The sequence below is a fragment of the Balearica regulorum genome, chromosome 1, assembly GCF_011004875.1.
Source record: "Balearica regulorum gibbericeps isolate bBalReg1 chromosome 1, bBalReg1.pri, whole genome shotgun sequence".
Taxonomy (NCBI): domain Eukaryota; kingdom Metazoa; phylum Chordata; class Aves; order Gruiformes; family Gruidae; genus Balearica; species Balearica regulorum.
The window spans coordinates 63,345,232-63,366,191 of record NC_046184.1 but is presented as its reverse complement, the minus strand read 5'-3'; the positions used below and the strand labels follow the sequence as shown (position 1 = coordinate 63,366,191).

At 39.4% G+C, this 20,960-nt stretch overlaps 1 protein-coding gene across 1 annotated transcript in view; it reads left to right on the top strand.

Annotated features, from left to right (window-relative positions):
* Positions 1–19,184, top strand: part of TRIM24 (tripartite motif containing 24) — a 67,893-nt gene extending 48,709 nt beyond the window's left edge. Inside the window, exons 12-20 of the mRNA XM_075755269.1 lie at positions 2,373–2,514; positions 5,898–5,970; positions 7,350–7,518; positions 8,072–8,385; positions 11,158–11,290; positions 12,725–12,799; positions 14,102–14,251; positions 15,381–17,405; positions 18,881–19,184. Coding sequence (XP_075611384.1) covers positions 2,373–2,514; positions 5,898–5,970; positions 7,350–7,518; positions 8,072–8,385; positions 11,158–11,290; positions 12,725–12,799; positions 14,102–14,251; positions 15,381–15,590 — 1,266 coding nt within the window. The 3' untranslated portion in view covers positions 15,591–17,405; positions 18,881–19,184. The remainder of the gene's footprint in view (positions 1–2,372; positions 2,515–5,897; positions 5,971–7,349; positions 7,519–8,071; positions 8,386–11,157; positions 11,291–12,724; positions 12,800–14,101; positions 14,252–15,380; positions 17,406–18,880) is intronic.
* The last annotated feature ends 1,776 nt before the right edge of the window (positions 19,185–20,960 follow it).

Sequence of the window (20,960 nt, the reverse complement as noted above, 5' to 3'; positions counted from 1 at the left end):
GGACTCTATTTTGAAGTAAGTCTTAATGTTTGTGAAAAGTAGAAACCTTTTAGACTGAAATTCTTCCTCTGTTTGTCAAAATGAGACAGTTGCAGAAAACAACAATGCAGAATTGCCTATGTGTTGCTGGCAATGTTCATAACTGTTCTGGGAGACAGCTGTTAGGACAACTAAGAAAAATAATGTTGTGGGTTGTAATTGTAATTGGACTTGTTTATTTGGATGCTGCATATTCCCCCCCCCGCCCCCCCAGTGTTACTAACAAAAAATGGGTTAGCTTACCTTAGCTTTCATTTACCAGTGTCCATAGATAGCACTGCTTTGCTGATGGTATTTCTGGTAAATTTTTAACATTTTTAAAAAAATATTTTTAACTCATTGAAAGGGCTATCTTAGGTAGGTATTAATTGTTGCTATACTGAATATATTCCTTATATCTTTTCCTTTTGGTACTTCTTTTATTCATATATCCTCTAACATGCCTGTGAGCAGGTGATAGAAGGAGCTTTATAAGATCATCTTTTCTTAAGCTTCTAAACGTTTCTTTCATAGTTTCTTCTGATAGGTACGTGTTTGTCAGAGGGCCACATTAGAGCTATTGAGTTTTAGTCAGATGACTTTATTCTTTCAAATAACTGCTGAGGCTATTTTTGAGGCCAAAGACTTGTAGATATCTGAAATGTCATGGTTTTCTAGTCATAACTTGCTATTACTCCGTTTCTCCCACCTGTCTGTTGTTCTCACCAATAAACTCTCAGATAAAAGTGTTATTTTAAATAGAGTACACAGAGTACAGAATCACAGTATCTGTCAGGCTTGAAAGGTGAACTACACAACACGATAATAAAACTACTGAGTCTGAGAGACTTTTTAGCATACTGATTTTTGTGCACAGTATTATTATGAACTCTTCTACTTGTATATGGTTAAGTTTATGCTATTAAGATACATGACCCATGTAATATGCTGACTTAGCAGAGGCTTCTGCGTCCACTTCGATTAAGTCTAGCTTATAAATAGAAATTTCAGTGGTCAATGTAGTTGATACAAGTGGATTTGTGAAGAGTTTGGATGATTGAGAAAACTGATACCAAGGTGACCTATTTTCTTATCAAATGTGATCTTAAGTATAGCAGAAAAACTAACATTTCAAAAGGTCATTTCTCTATCAAACCAGAATGTGTAATTTTTACAGAAAGTCAGAATGGTAAATTGGGAGCCCTTAAAACAGAGTTCAGTTGTCTGGCCTGGGCTGTGGGTGGAAAAAACAAGTGTTGGTTTGCTGTTTGCATTTTGAGTCAATATGCACGGCTGTCATGGTTTTGCCCCAGCCAGCAGCTAAGCATCAGGCAGCCGCTCACTCATTCCCTCTCAGTGGAATTGGGTAGAGAATCAGAAGAGTGAAAGTGAGAAAACTCATGGGTTGAGATAAAGACAGTTTAATAGGTAAACTAAAAGCCACACACACAAGCAAAGCAAAACAAGGAATTTATTCACCCCTTTCCATCAGCAGGCAGGGGTTCAGCCATCCCCAGGAAAGCAGGGCTCCGTCACACATAACAGTTACTTGGGAAGGCAAACGCTATCGCTCTAAATGTCCCCCCCTTTCCTTCTCCTTCCCCCAGCTTTGTATGCTGAGCATGATGTCATATGGTATGGAATATGCCTTTGGTCAGTTGGGGTCAGCTGTCCCAGCCGTGTCCCCTCCCAACTTCTTGTGCACCCCCAGCCTACTCACTGGTGGGGTGGCATGCGAGTCCTTGACTCTGTGTAAGCACTGCTTAGTAATAACCAAAGCATCTCTGTATTATCAACACTGTTTTCAGCACAAATCCAAAACAGCCCCATACCAGCTACTATGAAGAAAATTAACTTGATCCCAGCCAAAACCAGCTCAATGGCTCCCACCTAGAAGGTATGTGGGACAGATGGAATTGAGTGTCCCTTGAGGTTCTTCCAGTACTGCTAAACACTAGTGAATTAATGTAGATTTCAGATATCTACAAGTTCGTGTTATCTTTTTTTAGAGGATATAACAGCATTTCAAAAGGTGTGGAGATAAAAATTCATCTCATACTTCAACGTGTGAAAGCTACCTGTCTGATGTAAGCCTTCTTTGTAGCTGATGGAGAAAAATTGGCACTTATAGTATCATCTGATCTTAAAATGAAGCACTGTCTGGATTTGGCAATTTCTGTTCTTTTTAGAGAAAGCAAGATGACCTGTTTTAAAGTAACCACCTCACTTTTTGGATGGCTGAAGTTAGGTGAAGTGCATTTTGATCTTCACCTTCAAAATAACAGTATGGCAGTATGTGCATGTGTCACACATGCACACACTGTAACTGCTTCCCCTCTCTTCCCCACCTTTAGATTGATTGTTCAGGAAACATCACACTGGATAATGTTGTAAGGAAGGATGGCACTACGGAGCAGAATCAGCCAAAACCCCCTACAAACAGAACTGTGCAGTCACCAAATTCATCGGTGCCATCACCATCACCAGGCCTTTCAGGTAATTGGAATGTGGTGCAATTTTCTGTTTTAAGTGGTGTAATGGAAAAATCTAAGCTGACAATGATAACACTGATACTAGAATTAGGTACTTCTATTTTATATCAAAGATGAGAAATATGAAAATGAAGGCAAAGATGTAGAAACCCTAGTAGGAGGTAAAGTTGAGACAATATTTTATCATTGTACAAAATGATTGTTGAACAAAAGTAAGTGTTGAGATCTTAAAAACAGGGAGGGAAAAACATAGCAGATGTTAGTAAATTGGATAGAAATCCATAGAAAAGTGGCGCTCTTAGAGGTACATCAAATTAAAACCTAAAGCTGTGGTGGGAGACAAGTATTTGAAAAAGCAAGATACAATGTAACAGGAGACAGTGGTTACAAATGGTGAGTTGGGAAGTTCAATCTGGATATTAGAAATCTTTTCCACTGGAAGGGTAGTGCAGCACTGACACAGGCTGACCAGAGAAGTTATTGTTATGGATAGCTAAATGTGGTGGACTTGGAGGACCCAGGGGATTCCTGTCACCATGCCTGGTGGCAATCAGCCACTGCTTCTTACTCCCATTTCCTGATCTGACCTGTAGTGAGTCTATGTGAGCGTGAATTCCCAATAAGCACTGGTGCAATGGTCATGCACTCGTGTGGCATTTACGCACTTGGGCAGATCAGCTGAGATGCGTCGATAATGCATTCGCAGACAGCACGGACAGCCCACTCTGGTTTCTCAGGACCAATGCTCAACAAAAATGTGCTTCACAAGTCTTTTGGCTATCTGGTCCCCAGACCTTTGGTCTCTTTCATATCTGGCCCCCAGACCTCTTCCTACTCGCCAGCTTAAAGTTTCCTAGAAGATCTCCTCGGAGATCCGCTAGAATTTAATAAGGTGTTGTGGTTTAACTCCAGCTGGCAACTAAGCACCATGCAGCCACTTGCTCACTGCCCCCATGGTGGGACGGAGGAGAGAATGGGAAAGGTAAAAGAGAAAACTCGTGGGCTGAGATAAAGACAGTTTAATAAGTAAAGCAAAAGCCACGCACACAAACAAAGCAAAACAAGGAATTAATATACCACTTTGCATCGGGGTAGTGTGAGAAGCAGAAAAGCCCTTGACTCTGTGTAAGTAGTGGTCAGCAGTAACAAAAACATCTCTGTATTATCAACACGGTTTCCAGCACAAATCCAAAACATAGCCCCCTACTAGTTACTATGGAAAAATTAACTCTATTCCCAGTCAAAACCAGCACATTCTCCACTCCTTATTCCATACCATTTATGTCATGCTCAGGTCCTACACTATCCAATACATCCTTATTAACCACCACTCCCGTTTTCATCCTTTGATATAATACACAGATATCATTCCCTTGGTCTATGGACCAGTCTTGTAAAGTGTCCATAAAATGCCCACAAAATGTCTGTTGAGTTCATTTAGCCCATGACTTTGGGCTCCATCTGTTATGGTGGTCATTCAGAACAGGAGAGGTAGTCTGTTGCGTGGAGTTTCTGGGCACCAAAGCCAGCTCAGGTCAGGTCAACTGCTGCATTCGCACTGCTTCTTGTAAGGCTTGTCCTCCATTGGTTCAGGTGATTCCTGCTACAGTAATTCCCATAACATGCATCTCAAATCATGGGTTAACGGTATTTCCATTACAATCTCCACCCCTGATCCCTTTGGGACACGTTATAGGGTTTAACGTTGCAATGAGCTCCTCCCCTGCTATGGCTTGACGTTATCTGCAGACTGCAGTCCCTTAGAGGTGTACCTGCTCCAAGTGGAGCCTTATCTATGAGCCACAGTCTCTCCAGGGGTATATTTGCTGCAGCATACACTTATCCACAGCCACAGTTGCTTTGAGATGTGTCTGCTCCAGCGTGGCCTTACTCAGAGCCACAGTCCCTTCAGGAATGAACCTGCTCCAACATGGCCTTACCCATGGTTGCAGTCCCTCCAGGGCAGTACCTGCTCTGTCATGGGCTTATCCATGGCCAGTGCTTTGAGGTGCTCCAGCATCACCTCATGCACGGCCACAGATGCTTCGAGGTGTACCTTCTCCAGTGTGGACTTACCCTTGGGCCACGTTCCCTTCAGAACTATACCTGTTGCAGGATGGACATAACCACAGCCACAGGTGCTTCGAGATGTACCTGCTTTGGTGTGGATTCATCCACAGGTCACAGTCTCTTCGACTTGAGTGCACACAGGAGTTCCAGCCTGTCCAGTACAGGAGCGATGCCCTGGCCATCTGCTAGCCCAGGCGCATTGTCATTGCTGTTATCAAAATGTTCGTAGGCGCAGCACAGCACAATGAGCAGCAAAAGCAAAAAGCAGATGCTAACGAGCACTGGACTCTACTATACAGTAAGGCAAGCAAACCCCATGGCAAGCACAGGAGCCTGCCAGTTACTACCTAAACAGCAATAACAGCTATAAATTTGATCTAGCACATTCCAATCAAATCTGTCATTATCTCAAACCCTTTGAGCCCTACATTTTGTGCCAAAAAGGGCTGTTGTGGTTTAACCCCAGCTGGCAACTAAGCACCACACAGCTGTTCACTCACTACCCCCCAGCAGGATGGGAGAGAGAATTGGGAAGGTAAAAGTGAGAAAACTCGTGGCTTGAGATAAAGACAGTTTAATAGGTAAAGCAAAAGCCGCGCACACAAGTAAAGCAAGACGAGGAATTCATTCACCACTTCCCATTGGCCGGCAGGTGTTCGGCCATCTCCGGGAAAGTAGGGCTCCGTTACACATAATGGTTACTTTGGAAGACAAACGCCATCACTCTGAACACTGCTGCCTCCTTCCTCCTTCTGCCCCCAGCTTTATATGCTGAGCATGACATCATATGGTATGGAATATCCCTTTGGTCACTTGGGGTCAGCTGTCCCTTGCACACAACTTCTTGTGCACCCCCAGCCTGCTCACTGGTGGGGTGGTGTGAGAAGCAGAAATGGCCTTGGCTCTGTGTAAGCACTGCTCAGTAATAACAAAAACATCTCTGAATTATCTACACTGTTTTCAGCACAAGTGCAAAACATAGCCTCATGCTAGCTACTATGGAAAAAATTAACTCCACCCCACTCAAAACCAGCACATAAGGTAAGACAAAACAAACTGCAGTGATCAAGTGGAGCTGTCAGCCAGGCAAAAAGGTACTGACCCATCAGCATGCTTACATGCAATGGGCCCCTTTTTAGTTCTTCTTTCTATTATCCCATGCTTCTTACCCTCTCATGAATTTGTATTAAATGAGATGTGGGTTAAATAAATGACAGTGTAGGAGAATTTTCCCCCAAAACCTGTGTGCTTCTCTGAGCTGCATCTCAGACTCGGCGCAGACTTGTGTTTTTTTCTAATCTGATTCTTCTGTCCTAGGAGGAGTCAGTGTGACAAACATACAGCCTCCAATTCGTTCACCCAGTGCCTCCAGTGTTGGGAGCAGGGAGAGGTAAGGAAAGAGTAGGAAAGAAGAAAATGTAACTTCCAACTCCATAGAACATGCCTCAGTCTCTTCTCACATTAATACATATAGAAGTTAATTTGCCTCACCTTCTCTGTTAACAGGCCAGGCCTGATAGTTATTACTGCACTCTTTACATTCTAAAAGTAGTAATTTAGTTTGAAATGTATTAATAGCACATCTAAAAATGTATTAACTCTGTAAATGATGGCAAGGTTGGCAGTATTAGAAGAATGCCAATTCTAAATTAGGTTTTAAATTCAGAAAAATCAGCTAAAGGAAAAAGTTGCATATTAAAAGTCCTCGTGAAACTATAAATGAGTTTAGATGTAAGGAACTGATGTTACAAAGAGGATTGTTGAGAATTTTTTCTGCCATAATACAGTTAGTTAAGTGAGCGCTAGATATCTACTGAGAGTCTACACAAATGTTTTTATTCTTTAGTGATGGAATATTAATGAACAAATAGATTTACACAATGTTGTTTGAAGAGTGCAGACCCATTAATGTGTTCCAGTAAATTAGAGCATACATCTGACATGAGATTAATTTTTCATGCAGAGAAAAATCGGATGACATTCATCCTACTTGAATTGGAAATGCAGATGCTTTTTAATATAGAATACTTTTCTCTTCCATTTGCGTGGTAAATTCTGTGAAGGATGCTTGTGAAATGTTTAAATGTTTGAAGAGTCTTTTACTTGTGTTTAAAAAATGTGATTCTAGCTGCTGCTGCTTGATTTAATTTTGTTAGAATTAAAATTCCTCATTATTATTAAAAACAATAATAAGCTGGTAATGCTTGAGTTTGTCCATTCTCATCCTATTATAACTATAAACAAATGAAAAAAGACAGATCTAGTTCTAAAAGTAGGGACCAGTTTTGGTAAAGCTCCTAGGCTGTAAGAAACTCTTCACAGATAATGTAAATGTGTGTTTTATCTGGCTTATTCACTTGTGTGGTTTAGAATGATCAGTTCAGCTCTGGAGAAACACTGGCCTTCCCCAAAATACAGCTGCATCTCCTCCAAAGTGGGTTAACGTGCCGTGGGAGTTCTTTTTTGTGTATGACCTAAAAGAAACAGATTATTTGCAAATCTTGCACTAATGGGAAGTAAAACCATGAGTAATTCTCTAGTTCTGGAACTACGCCATTAAAATTTTCCCTTTTTGTAATGCCTTTTCAATATACATGAAATTAAATAAACTTGGATGTTGTATTCTATAGAAGTAATACTGTAGTCCTTGGGATTCAAAGAAGCAAAATGGATTAGCATCTTGAGGTCTCAGAAAGCATCAGTGTATAAAAAGCATCCAGTTCTGACTCTTAATTTCCTTTTTTTCCTACCTTTTTGTGTCATTTACAGTTCTGGCTCCTCCAGCAGGCCACCAGGAGCTGATTCAACACACAAAGTCCCGGTTGTTATGTTGGAGCCGATCAGAATTAAACAGGAGTCAAGTGCACCAAATGAGAACTTTGATTTCCCAATTGTTATAGTGAAGCAAGAAACGGATGAGGAATCCCGGCCTCGGAATGTAATATTAACAGTTATAAAGATCTCCTTTCTCTTTACTGGAGGGTATTGTGCATTTATGGGGAATGAAATAATTTACTAATGTTCTGTTGGGGACTTTTTCAGGGGAAAACTAAAATGCTAAATAAAAGGAAGAGGTGATACTCAAAATCAGACTAGCTCTGCTGCCAATTCAATTAATTAACTGGTGCTATCAGACTGCTTTTATCCATTGAAAACCTGGGAAGGCAGGAAATAGCTTGCAAACATCAAATTTTCATGTGGCGCTAGGAAGTGTTTCTAATCACAGTGCACTAATATACACAAATAAGGTTGCTAGGCTTTTGGGGCATCAGAAATTAGGTTTTTATTAGTGGAGCAGTAAATAGCTTTTCAGGCTAATTTCTTGTATCTAGTTGCCTGACACTATAAGATGATAGTAATTTTTGCATGCACGTTGCAAGGTGTGTGTCTGCTTGCATATGAATTTGTTATTCTGGTCAGTTTATTTGTTGTTAGAGTCATGTAAATTCACAAAAATATTATAATCTGGCTTCCTTTGTTTCTTCTTACAGGCCACCTTTTCAAGAAGCATACTTACTTCATTGCTGTTAGATAGCAATCATAATTCCACTTCTGATGAAGCTGTCTTAAGAACAGATGCACCGGACAGCACAGACGATCAGCCGGGGATGCTGCAGGAGAACGCATCCGGTGGGAAGACAGGATGGATAGGCCCATCCCACATCGGGGAGGGCAGAAAAGAGGATGATCCCAATGAAGATTGGTGTGCTGTATGTCAAAATGGAGGGGAGCTCCTTTGCTGTGAGAAGTGTCCCAAAGTATTCCATCTTTCTTGTCATGTCCCTACATTGGTGAGCTTTCCAAGGTAATTATCACCGCTTCAATTCCGTCTAAACTTGCATTGACTTAAGCTTTGTATTGTGAAACCCAGTACAAGAAGTTTCAGCCTCGAAGGAAGCAGTGTCATCTTTGAAGTCTTGAATCCAGAGGTTTTATTAATTGGCAAACATTTGAATTTGTGTTGAACCTCCAGTTTAACTTTACAGATTTGCAGCCACAATAATAGAACTCTTCACTTATTTGACAATTAAGCAAGATCACTTATATCCAGGGCATCTGTTATTAAAATTGGGCCACAGATTACCAGTCTGTCATAAAATGTTTTAGGGATGACATAAAAGATTTACACTTCTTTAATAATAATAAAAAAAACTTAATCTAAGCTAATATAGCGTTAAATATATTATTTACTATAGTGCTAAACATGGCTACACTCCAAGCATGGGATGTAGTGATTGACATCTTTGTCACATCTTGTTCAACACTGAAACAAGCAATAGGCTTTCTTGATTGACTGTTACAAAACAACTCCTCAATTTCTTGAGTTTAAAAATACAGTCTTAAGTAGGTTGTTGTCATAAGCATTACTGGCATTTGCTTCTGGAATTAGTGTCTTTGATTAAAATAAATGGCATTTTGCAATGTTCCAGTTTGGAAATGCTATGCAATAAGCTTATTAGTATTAAAGGATAAAAACATCTGTCATAACACGTTCATTGTTTAATGCTTTTATAAATACTAGGTTTTCTTACTAAATATCAGCATAGTTTGCTGGTGTAAAACATTTGGATAGCAACTTAGTTTAGTACATTGATCATCTCTGTGCTACTCTGCTTGCAGAAGTATGCTTGTTCATATCTATTTTTTAAAATATCACTAGAAATGTCACCTAAAAATGTTTGTTTTACCTCTTGAAACTTCAAATTACAGTTTGTTTTTTGTTTTTTTAAACAAAGTGATACTATGTTACAGCTTTGTGCCATGAGCAAAACCCAGTAAAATTACAGTAAGCACTTAAACTAATAAACGTTTGTGTCTTTCTGACAAGGAAAAAAATCATCTTTAAGCAGGTAGATAACTATGTATTCACAAGGCTCTGTTTCTATTAAAATTAAAGGTCAGGAACAAGTCTTTAAAATTTCTTTTTTTTTTTACTGGATCATTCTGTGGAAACTGAGATGATGATGTCCAGGGGCAAGGGAGGCAAAACCTACTTTTCTGACAAGTGTTCAAATTTGTAAAGGTGCTTATTAACACAAGCGTACTGTGTTCCTGGACTTCAGAACCACGGTTAGCTTATTTTTTCTCCTGGCTTCAGATGTATCAGGTTTTTGTTTTCCTCTTTGTGTTTTGGTTTTGTTTTGGTCTGGGGTTTTTTTTTGCAGCTGTAACAGTCTGCTGAACAAACTTGGGTCTCTTAGCATTAGTTCCTTCAAACAAACAAAATAATGCCTTTATTATTATGTCAGCAGTGTCAGTCTACTACTTTCATGATTGCTTTTTGTTCTTGCTTCAGGTGGATAGAACAATTTCCCCTATAGATCCACAGGGTCACTGCATCTTTTTTCCTTCACTCCAACCCACCACACTATTCCTGATTCTTGGATATTTAAATGCATCATTCCTCCATCTTTCATATGTTTCCTGTTTACTTGTATCATAAGATCTTTAGATCATGGCCTGTATCTATTTTTGTGTATCTACCACATCATTTCTCTGATGCTAGTCCAGGCACAGAGGTGACACTGTCATATAAATAACTTGGTCAAGTTAAGACAGTAGAAGGTAAAAGTGCCTTTGAAGGAAAATGCTCATTATTTACTGCTGTATGCTCAACTAACAGATGGTGGTTATCTTTGGATTACTCTAAAAAACACTCAAGATTTTTTTTTTAACTTGGAAAATATGCCTTACTATTGAAATGAACTAAAAGGTGTTGCAGAAACTAATTCCTATTTACAAAGATATTATTACAACATACCTCTGAGTAAATACATGCAGTTAGATCTCATAACTGGTTATTGCTGAATTCTGCCTACCTTATAAGAAGTACAATTCAGCCCTCTTGTGGTTATTTGCAAGCATGCAAGTTTCTTCATTTGTGGAGAACTATATTAAGAACATAGACTCTTCATACATTTTTCAAAACCTCGAGGTTCACAAATTCTATTAGCAAATCAGTGATCATAGCTTGCAAGAACTAATTTTGTCATAATCTTATGCTGTTGTTTAAATCTATAGGATTTTGGTAGACTAACTGAGAAATTTGGGAACATCCGAAAGTTTTAGGGAGTAAAGAATTTCCAGTTTTCAAAAAAATCTTGTCTAGGGTAATCTATATAGAGTGGTAATATGTTGTAGATCAAGCTTGTAGAGAGAATGTATAGTTCTTGCCATATAACACCAACACTTTTCCTTCTGTTAGGCCTATACGATTAATTCCGGCTCTCTGCAGTTAGGAAACAACTTTTAATAGTACTTTGCTTAAATCCTATGAGCTCAAGTGAAAAATTGCAGTACTAACAAAGGTAGACACCATTTGTCTATTATGACAAACCATTTTCCTGTTAAGACACCTTTAATGACACCAGTACCATTAAAAAGGAAACAAAGTTCTAATAAAGCATTTTTGCCAGCAGCCTCCACTTTTTGTAGCGTTTAAAAAACAACAAAAACCCAACACACAATGCAGAAAAAAACCACCCCACATATGAGGAACTTATCCAGAAATTTGTGGAAAGCCTTTTGTCAAGAGTGTGCTACATCACTGAGGTCAATGTCTGTCTGTCATTTTTAGTGGAGAGTGGATTTGTACATTCTGTCGAGATTTGTCCAAGCCAGAAGTTGAATATGACTGTGATAAACCCGCTCAAGGCTCTGAAAAAAGAAAATTGGAAGACACCGTGGGTTTGGCGCCAATAGACCGTAGGGTAAGGATAAAATAAGTACTGTCTTGCTGCTGCTTGTATTCTGAAATGTATGCATCTTTTTAAAAGTGATGGCAAAAAAGGAGAACTAACTTTTACATAAGCTCTGAGATCATTGCAACCTTCATGTAAACATGCTGAAAAACACATTCTGAATGTCTGAGGAGTGGTTGTGATCTGGTGCTCTGAAATGGGACTGTGTTCTAGGAATTACCAAGTGCTGTTTCTAACAGAGCTCTCGTACACAGTGACCTTGCATGGAGAATTTTTTCTCTGTGCGTTCCAAATTTGGCATAGATTGACATTATCAACTGATAGTTTTAGTCTTTAAAGCACTTTGTCAACATCATTTTTAAAAATTAAGGTGGTTCTTTCATAATGAAGATATACAGATATGCAATACTGATATTGCAGACATTAACACTAGTCTCTGGGAATAACTGCTATCTGTTTTGCAGCTTTTGAATGTTCTGGTGGAAAAGCTACAAAGCAAGCAGTGGATTTCCAATTTTTGTTTTTTTCCTTGAACCTCAGAGTTAAAAGAAAAAAAATTGTGCCTTTGAGCAGACAGTTGAACTGCTTGACAGAATCTTTTGGATTCTTGGGGGTTTGGGGAGGGTGTTTTCCCTTTTTTAAATTTTTCTTATTGCTTTGTAGTTGTTTTATTATTATTTAAAACTTTTTTTAAGCAATTTTGAGCTGTATTGGAAACTTTCAGCAGTGTTTTACTTGGTTTCAGTTGGCAACTTGTGTAAATACACTGAAATTAGTATTTTATTTGGTGTCTTAATCTACCTGTATAACCATTATTTACATGCGCTGCTACCTAAAATGAAAAAAAAACTAGCTCTGTATTTTGCTTTAAATGTAAGTTACAAAAATGTATGTTATAAGACCTGCAAATATTCTGACAAAGGATCAGCAAGCAGAAAATCACACGAAACTGTTCTTAGAATCTCTTTCAAGGCTCAAGATCCAGTTTAATGTATTTGGATACACAAAGAAAAGATACTCCTTCCTGCTGCTAACAAAAAGCACTGTAGGCTTTGAAGTTACAGAGCAGTTATTCCCAGATCAGGAAAAATATTACTGCTATCTCTGAGTATTTGTAAAGCACCAAGAGCCACGCATGCTTTTTTTATTCCCTGGAATGTCTACTGGGCTTGAAAATGCTGAATAACACTGTTAGTAACTGTATGAGATTTCATAGCATGCATTTGAGAGTTGATAATGATGTATCTGTTGCAGAGAAGGAATTCTGTAGGCCACCAGCTATGACAGTTAATCTTGCTTCCACATACAGTTTGTGTGCTCACTTCCCTGCTTAGGGGCTGGGGGAGTACTCAGCATCTGTTTGGTATTTTCTGTAGTTTGTTATTTTAGAACAAATCACGTAGGAGTCTCTAATTACTTGGCTCTCTACTTTTCTTGACGCAGAAGTGTGAAAGACTGCTGCTATACCTCTACTGTCATGAAATGAGTCTTGCTTTTCAAGATCCAGTTCCTCCCACTGTATGTACTTCACTTGTTTCCATTTTATTTTAGTAGCATAATTGGAACGTTTCTTATGGCGTTTTTATGTCCCATCATGCATGGTACATTATCAGAAGGCAAATTTCCAAGCCCTTGAGTGTATTAAATGTGTTTAACTTTATTAAAACTGTCTGAAGGGGAATTAAAAGTTGAAGCATTGGATTTGAAGGGGATTTGCTAGTAAAATTCCCCAAGAACTGATTTTACTTAATTCTCCAATAATAGACACAAAAATTAAGTTTTGACACTGCTGATTTCACAATGCTGAGTGATATCACTAAAAAGGTGAATTCAGTTATGTTTGTTTTTTTAAAAAAAATTACTTGGTTTTTGAGAATTAAAGTGCTCCATAGTACTAACATGAAACTGAATTTTTTATTATTAGCTTGAAATTTATTTTAACACAGTAAATAATACCGGGGTGCATTAGGAGTCCAAGGATACATGGAAGAGTTACCAGTGTGATCAGGTGAAAAGTACATTGTTTTTACTTCTTCAGGACAAGTCAATGGGAAAAGAATTCATCAATAAGTAATATGCTCCTATGTACCCTTTTTATTTCATTTGAATAAGAATTCTTCTTTTGAAGAACATTCCACAGAGTTTAATAATAAGACAGGACACGAGATTAATTGATTAATCATATGATGGTCATGTATTACTAAATTCAGGTATTATAGCATTTCTCTTAAAATATGAATCTAGTTAGGAAAAACGATAAAAATATTATGATTGCATTTCATATCTTGTTTTCTAATTTCTAGTTCTTTCTAAAGAAAGAATAAATCTTAATCTTACAACTACAGTTTAAGGTGCCAAAATCATTGATATCTCTGAAATTTTCCACCATTTCCAAGGACATATTTCATGACCAAAATTTGTTTTAAGCAACCCGTGTACCGTCTCTGGGTGAGTTGCCAAAGTTGTTATATGGTGGTTTTGAGAGTGAAACTTTAATAGTTGGCTCATTTCACTACATCAAAAAATAATGTCCAAATTGTTTGCTCTATGGTATGTAGTCAATGTAGGTTAGTTTTTTATTTGTTTTTCTTTTATTTTAAAATAGGCATTGAGAGGAGTACATTTTAGCCAGCAAAACTAGCTTTCCAGTTCACTGTTATTCCAGAAACTGTCTGCATATATGTTAAAAGTACAATTTTCTATCTTAGAATTTTATGTTGAAGATGAGACTAAATCTTGCCCCCTCCCTCAGAGCTAAAGGTTTATAAAATAAGTAATGAACATAGCTGCATTCAGTAAAAAAAATTATTTTCCACTTAGGTTCCTGATTACTACAAAATAATCAAAAAGCCTATGGACTTGTCAACCATCAAGAAAAGACTTGAAGTGACCAATTCATTCTACACAAAGCCGGAAGATTTTGTGGCTGATTTCAGACTGATTTTCCAAAACTGTGCTGAATTTAATGAGGTTAGAAAAGTAGATACGTTTATCTGGTTTTGTAGGCTTAGTTGCTTTCAGGAAAACTGTAGTGGGGGTAGAACTTACAACACAAGAATTTACTGTATTAAACAAACTTTGATGATGAGACCGCAGTGAAAACGTAGATCATGCTTGAAACTACTGTGGTGTTAGATGGCTGTGCAGTGTAGAACCTTCCATAGAAGGAAAGAGGATTGTAACAAACACGCTGGCTGAATGGCAGGACACAGGTAAAGAACAGGGCAATTGTTTTTCATAGAAGTTAATGATGGGCATTTGATTTAAAAATGGGTTTAATCCTCCTTGCCTCAAATCTTAAATTCAGTGGGATTTTCATTCAGGGAAACTCTGTACTCACCCTTATGATTTCTTATTGCATGATGAGTGATTATTGTTATCCCTCACTGCACATAAGGGAACACGTGGTGAAAAAGAGATGCAGGACCACAAAATGAGCGGGAATTCCACCGGGAATAAAGATTTCTCTAAGTGGCCTCAATGGGGTTCTCATCCAGTCATCCTCAATAGCTGGGAATACTTCTGCCATGGTGACCTCCACTTCAGGAAACTGATCAGCTGTGGTGGCTATGAGTGACTTTAGGACTGCCTAATCTTAGGTTACAGTCATCATCTATCCTAGTAATAATTTCAGAATAATTAAAAAAGGTCTGTAAGCTAGAGAAATTCTAGCATTTCAAGCAGTTGTTCCAAAACACTTCAACACCCTGAAGGCTTACCTATATATTTCACAGCATAACCCAACTTTGGGGTTTGTTTCGGGGTTTTTTGGTGGGGTTTTTTGTTTGGGTTTTTTGTGGTTTGTTTGGGGGTTTTTTTGTTGTTTGATCAAGATTTAAGAGTTTTTAGAATCTCTTTATATAGCTTTCAGAACCCAGGCAGTATGGCTTTTGCAATTGGCTTTTGTGATAATCCATCAGAGAAAAAAATCATTGGGGGTGTTGGCCAAAAAAATCTGCCCTCGCCCTCTGTTTTGTAGGCTTGTGCTCTTTGGGATCCTGTGTTCCACATGTTGTACTTTGTAAGAGCATTTAAAACTAATGTGATCTAAGTATAAAGCTATTTCGTGATGCGTTGATGTTGTTAATTCACCCAACAGCCTGATTCAGAAGTGGCTGATGCCGGCATGAAACTTGAAGAGTACTTTGAAGAACTTCTAAGGAACCTTTATCCTGAGAGAAAGTTCCCTGTACAACCCAACTGCCAGAGTGAAAAAAATAATCCAGAACATACTGATGACTCAGATGATGACTTTGTACAGCCCCAGAAAAAACGCCTCAAAGGAGAAGACCGTCAGTTGCTTAAATGAGCCGCATGTGTTACTACAGAACGTTTTTTAAAAACTAAGAATATTTATCACTGATAATTGTGAAAAGGGGAAGAATCATGACTGCTTTGACTTGTAGGTTTGTGAATATTTACTAGACTTTCTACCCCTTGTCTGAAACACAAACCTAATGGAGATCAAGGCATGTGGAGAGCTGCTCTGAAGTTCCAAACTTTTATCGTACTTCTGGAGCAGCACAGAAATTGGCATTTGTGTGGGGTTACAGCTGTTAAACTTTACTTCGAGGAAGAAAAGAAGTTTGTATAGAATTGAACTTTAAATCATTATATGCCTTCAACATGTGGCTTTCTGAGTTTGAAGGAAATGTGATCTCACCAGACTTAATTTTACCAAAGGCATGTGGCTGGCCATAATTTGATTTCTTTGTACTGTATTTAACACAAGCCATGAAAACAGATGGTGTAATATTATTGTCCTGCAATACTGACTGGTACAATGAAAGCGTAGTTGCCCCCAAAGAAGTTATTGGCAATTTTAAAATGTAAGGGAGAGCGTATTTTAAAAAAAAAAAAAAAGGAATTTGAGAGTTTTTAACTGAGGAAGTAAAGGACAGAATACTTTGTTTTGCACCATTTTTCTCACCACCAGCAAGAAGCAATGGTATTCCTGTAATATTTTGTTTAACAGGTGTCTCAAGTTTGATGTACCTCTGTTTAATGGAGTTGATGGCAAAGTCTCGAGGGGAAAAATGTTTTCTTTCAACTATCAGTCAGTCTTTGTGTATGTTTGGAGAGGGGAAAAAAAGCATCCTTTCTGTCCACAGTCTCTTGTTGTTTTTCCAAATTTCTAAATATGTTGTCAGAATGCAGCCAGCACGGTTATTCACTTGGAAGTACACACATTTGAAGAGGCGGAGAAAAAGATACTACTCTTTAACCCTTTGTCCCTTTTAAATCACCAGAAGGTGAGGAGAAATTACCTTTTTCTGTTCTGTCTACTTTCCAAAAGCATTGACAACAATATAGATGGTTGTTTCTGCCCTCAGAGATTGCAGAGTTAGAGAAGTACTTGTTTATGGTTGCTCCAGCTATTGGTTTATACTCTTCGTTTATGTCATCTTAAATGGAAACTGAGTTTTCAGGAGAGCAGGCAGTCTTTTGGATTAATTGAGCTCTGATCGTGCCAGGATTTTGCAGATGGAATTGCGAAGAAATCTGAGTGTACACAAGCCTGCTTTTGACTTGCTATGTAGTACTGCTGTGGATAGATGATTGAAGAGACAAGATACAAGGGCTGCTTGTGTCTCCCTGCTACATACATATGCAATCAGAAAAAGGCCTTTTTTTGCTCCTCACCAGATGAGATGCTACCCACCTGCCTTTGTCATAGGATGGCACTGCACACTTGTTCTTTTGAAGCGTCTACTACATTCATTGCATTGTGTTTGCAGCTGGCCTTTGACATAGTTTTTGAAAGGCCATCATGATTTAGTTGGTTTTTAAGCTGCCCAGAGTAATCACAGTAACCACTTATTTATTTTTCTTTTTTTTTTTTAATTACCTGAAGAGAGTTGCTTGTAGCAGGAGTTTTACCATCCCAGAGTACCAGAAAAAAAGGGAGAGAGGCAAAGGAGCAGAACAAGATGGTGAGAGAGACCGTTCTAACAAAACAGATGTGATCAGTGCACACGAGAGCGGCACACACCTAAGAAATAAGAGGCACTGCCATTGCAACATTTGAAGTCTTACAGATCTAGCAATGCCTAGAAGTCCTAGATACCTTGTCACCAAGCATAACAGTCCTTCCAGAGGAAGGTGCTGTGTGTTCCTCTGGACTGTAAGTTAGAATCATAGAATCATAGAATGGTTTGGGTTGGAAGGGACCTCAAAGATCATCTAGTTCCAACCCCCCTGCTACGGGCAGGGACAGCCTCCACTAGACCACATTGCCCAAAGCCCCATCCAGCCTGGTCTTAAACGCTTCCAGGGAGGGGGCCTCCACAACCTCAATACCAATTCCTCACCACTCTAACAGTAAAGAATTTCTTTCTAACATCTAATCTAAATCGACCCTCTTTCAGCTTGAACCCATTACCCCTTGTCCTGTCACTACACTCCCTGATAAACAGTCCCTCACCATCTTTCCTGTGGGCCCCCTTCAGGTACTGGTAAGCCGCAATTAGATCTCCCCGGAGCCGCCTTTTCTCCAGGCTGAACAATCCCAGCTCTCCCAGCCTGTCCTCATACAAGAGGTGCTCCATCCCTCCAGTCAGCTTCGTGGTCCTGCTTTGGACTCGCTCCAACAGCTCGTTGTCTCTCCTGTCCTGGGGCCCCCAGAGCTGGATGCAGTACTCCAGGTGGGGTCTCATAAGAGCCGAGTAGAGGGGCAGGATCACCTCCCTTGACCTACTGGTCACACCTCTTTTCATGCAGCCCAGGGCACGGTTGGCTTTCTGGGCTGCAAGCGCACACTGCCGGCTCATGTTGAGCTTCTCATGAATCAATACCCCCAAGTCCTTCTCCTCGGGGCTGCTTTCAATCCATTCCTCACCAAGCCTATAGTCGTGCTTGGGATTGCGCCAACCCATGTGCAGGACCTTGCACTTGGCCTTGTTGAACTTCATGTGGTTTGCATGGGCCCAGCTCTCCAGCCTGTCAAGGTCCCTCTGGATGGCAATCCCCTCCAGCGTGTCGACCACACCACGCAGCTTGGTGTCATTGGCAAACTTGCTGAGGGTGCACTCGATCCCACTGTCCGTGTCGCTGACAAAGATGTTAAACAGTGCTGGTCCCAGTACTGACCCCTGAGGAACGCCACTCGTCACCGTTTTCCACTTGGACATTGAGCCGTTGACCACAACTCTTTGAGTGTGACCATCCAGCCAATTCCTTATCCACTGAGTGGTCCATCCATCAAATCCATGTCTCTCCAATTTAGAGACAAGGATGTCACATGGGACAGTGTCAAATGCCTTGCACAAGTCCAGGTAGATGATATCAGTTGCCCTTCCCTTATCCACGGACGCTGTAACCCCATCATAGAAGGCTACCAAGTTTGTCAGGCACAATTTGCCCCTAGTGAAGCCGTGTTGGCTGTCAGCAATCACCTCCTTGTTTTCCATGTGCCTGAGCATAGTCTCCAGGAGGGTCTGCTGTATTATCTTGCCAGGCACGGTCGTGAGACTGACCGGCCTTCTGTGGCCTGGGCAGTGGGATCAAGGATTTGCTAGTGAAGACAGAGGCAAAGTTGTCATTGAGTACACCAGCGTTCGCCATATCCTGGGTAACCAGGTCACCCATTTCATTCCGGAGGGATGTTGCAAGCACAGATTTATTAGAAGGCTGAGTGCATTTAGAAGTGAAGTTAAACACCTATATAGCTTCACACTCAAGTTGTTCTCCCACTGGAAAATACTGGGGAGAGGAGCGTAGATGTACTCCTGCAGTGCAGTTACTTATCTATCTGCTGTAAGCTGTTTGAAAATGTCTCTGTTTAAATAACCCACTGGAAATATCTGACTCAACTTTAATTTTGTGGTCTTCAATGTCACCCTAAGAATTCACAAATTGCCACTGCAATGAGGTTAGAGATGTTAAATTTAACTACGTTAATGTAGATTATGCTATTTTGCTTTTAAGGAAAAGTACCGTATTCTTTCAAGCTGCTATGGCAAAGACCGTATCTACTTTGTGTATTTTCCCCCGCTTTGCCTCAGTCCACTGAATGGTGGCTGTTTTCCATTTTTTGTGGGGTTTTTTTTGCTGTTTTTCTGTTTGTTTGTTTGGTGTGTGGAATGGCATTACTAATAGCACTAGTAGTAAAGAGTCTCCATCTCGCTTCACGGGACAGGTAGAAAGCATCTTTTTATTGAAATCATAAGCAAGGGAATGTCCTTGAGAAATTTGCCATTTGCCTATACAAATCATAGCTCTTACACTGTTCAGTTGCAATTTTTTATAATGGAAATGGCATGGAGAAGCAATCAACATCAAATGCAGCTCACAGGAAATGACAGATTCCAAGGGCTTTATTTTCCTTTCCTATCCAATCCAACATCAAACACTTGCTTTCATTTTACTTGCTAAAAAGGGGAAAGAAAAAATAATACATAAAATTAATAAAATGCACAGGAAAACCAACAGAAATGGATACAGAGAAAAATAATATGCCTTTGGATACATCCTAAAGGTCTCGCCTCTGATTGATAGGCAATCGCCACGACTGCTTTGAGAGTGGACTGATGCTGTCCTAATAAACTGAAACAAGAGTAGATAGGCTTTTTAAATGTCACTCTCTACATTTCACAAAAAGTTACTTACGTATTTTTTATTTAGTTGGTTTATTTAGACCTAGTTTTAAGGAACACGTCTATTGCCTGGAGTCTTAGGACTAAATATTGCCATAGTAAAAGAGCTTGTACATCATGTATTTAAATTCTTGTGTGGATTGGATGACCGGACTGTGTGAGGCCCTCGGACAATATGTTCAACAGTCATGATTCAGCAAGCCCCGAATGACTACGTACACAAATGTAATCTCGGAAATGACCATGAGGTAAGAATTAGCAAGGTGAATTTAAGATCTAGTGGTGGCTTCTCTGAGTACACAACTAGTTCTGCAGACTTTTATTTTTCCGTCCTTTTGACATGTGCATGTAGAGGCCAGCAGTTGGAGCTTGTGAGTCTTATTTGTAGCAAGGAGGATAATAATGCTTTTGAGTTAAGACCCCAGGAAAAGAGGGGATCCCATTAAGGAATCATTACACTCCCATTTATCTTCGACCACTGTTAACCAAAGGTAGTCCAACTGTAGCTGAATCAAAGCTTTCCTTTACGTCTAAAGCAGTTTTAATGAAGTGTTTTCCTTAGTAATTATTGTAAATCCAACCATTTGAAGTCCTAAGTGCCTCTCTGGCCTCTGTGCATGGGATTGAATTTCCCACAAGGGAAGAATAAGTTGCTTTGACCACTTCCTTACTTAAAGTTTGATTAATTTTTCCCCCCAGTCGTTTACACAATATCATACAGATATTTTAAGTGGCATTAAAAAAGCCAACAAGCATTTCTAAAAGACAAGCACTTAAAGAAGCAGGCAATGATTAATGTGTTGCTTTTCTGAAAACCCTAAGGTTGTCTGTCCTGTGCACCTTGGGGAGACCTTAGAAGATGTGACCCAATGAAGTTAAGTTTGTTAAGAGCGTGTGTATATATATGTAATATGTGTGTGTTTGTATATATGCTTTTTTAAAGTCTGGTTTGGAAGCCCACATAAAACGGTTTGATCAAACATCTGTCTTGCTCTAGGCTGCTAAAGAATGTGGATTATTTAGCCCATGGTCTTCTGGTTTATATAGGTAAAACTGCAGAATAACAGGCAGTGTGATGTGGGTGT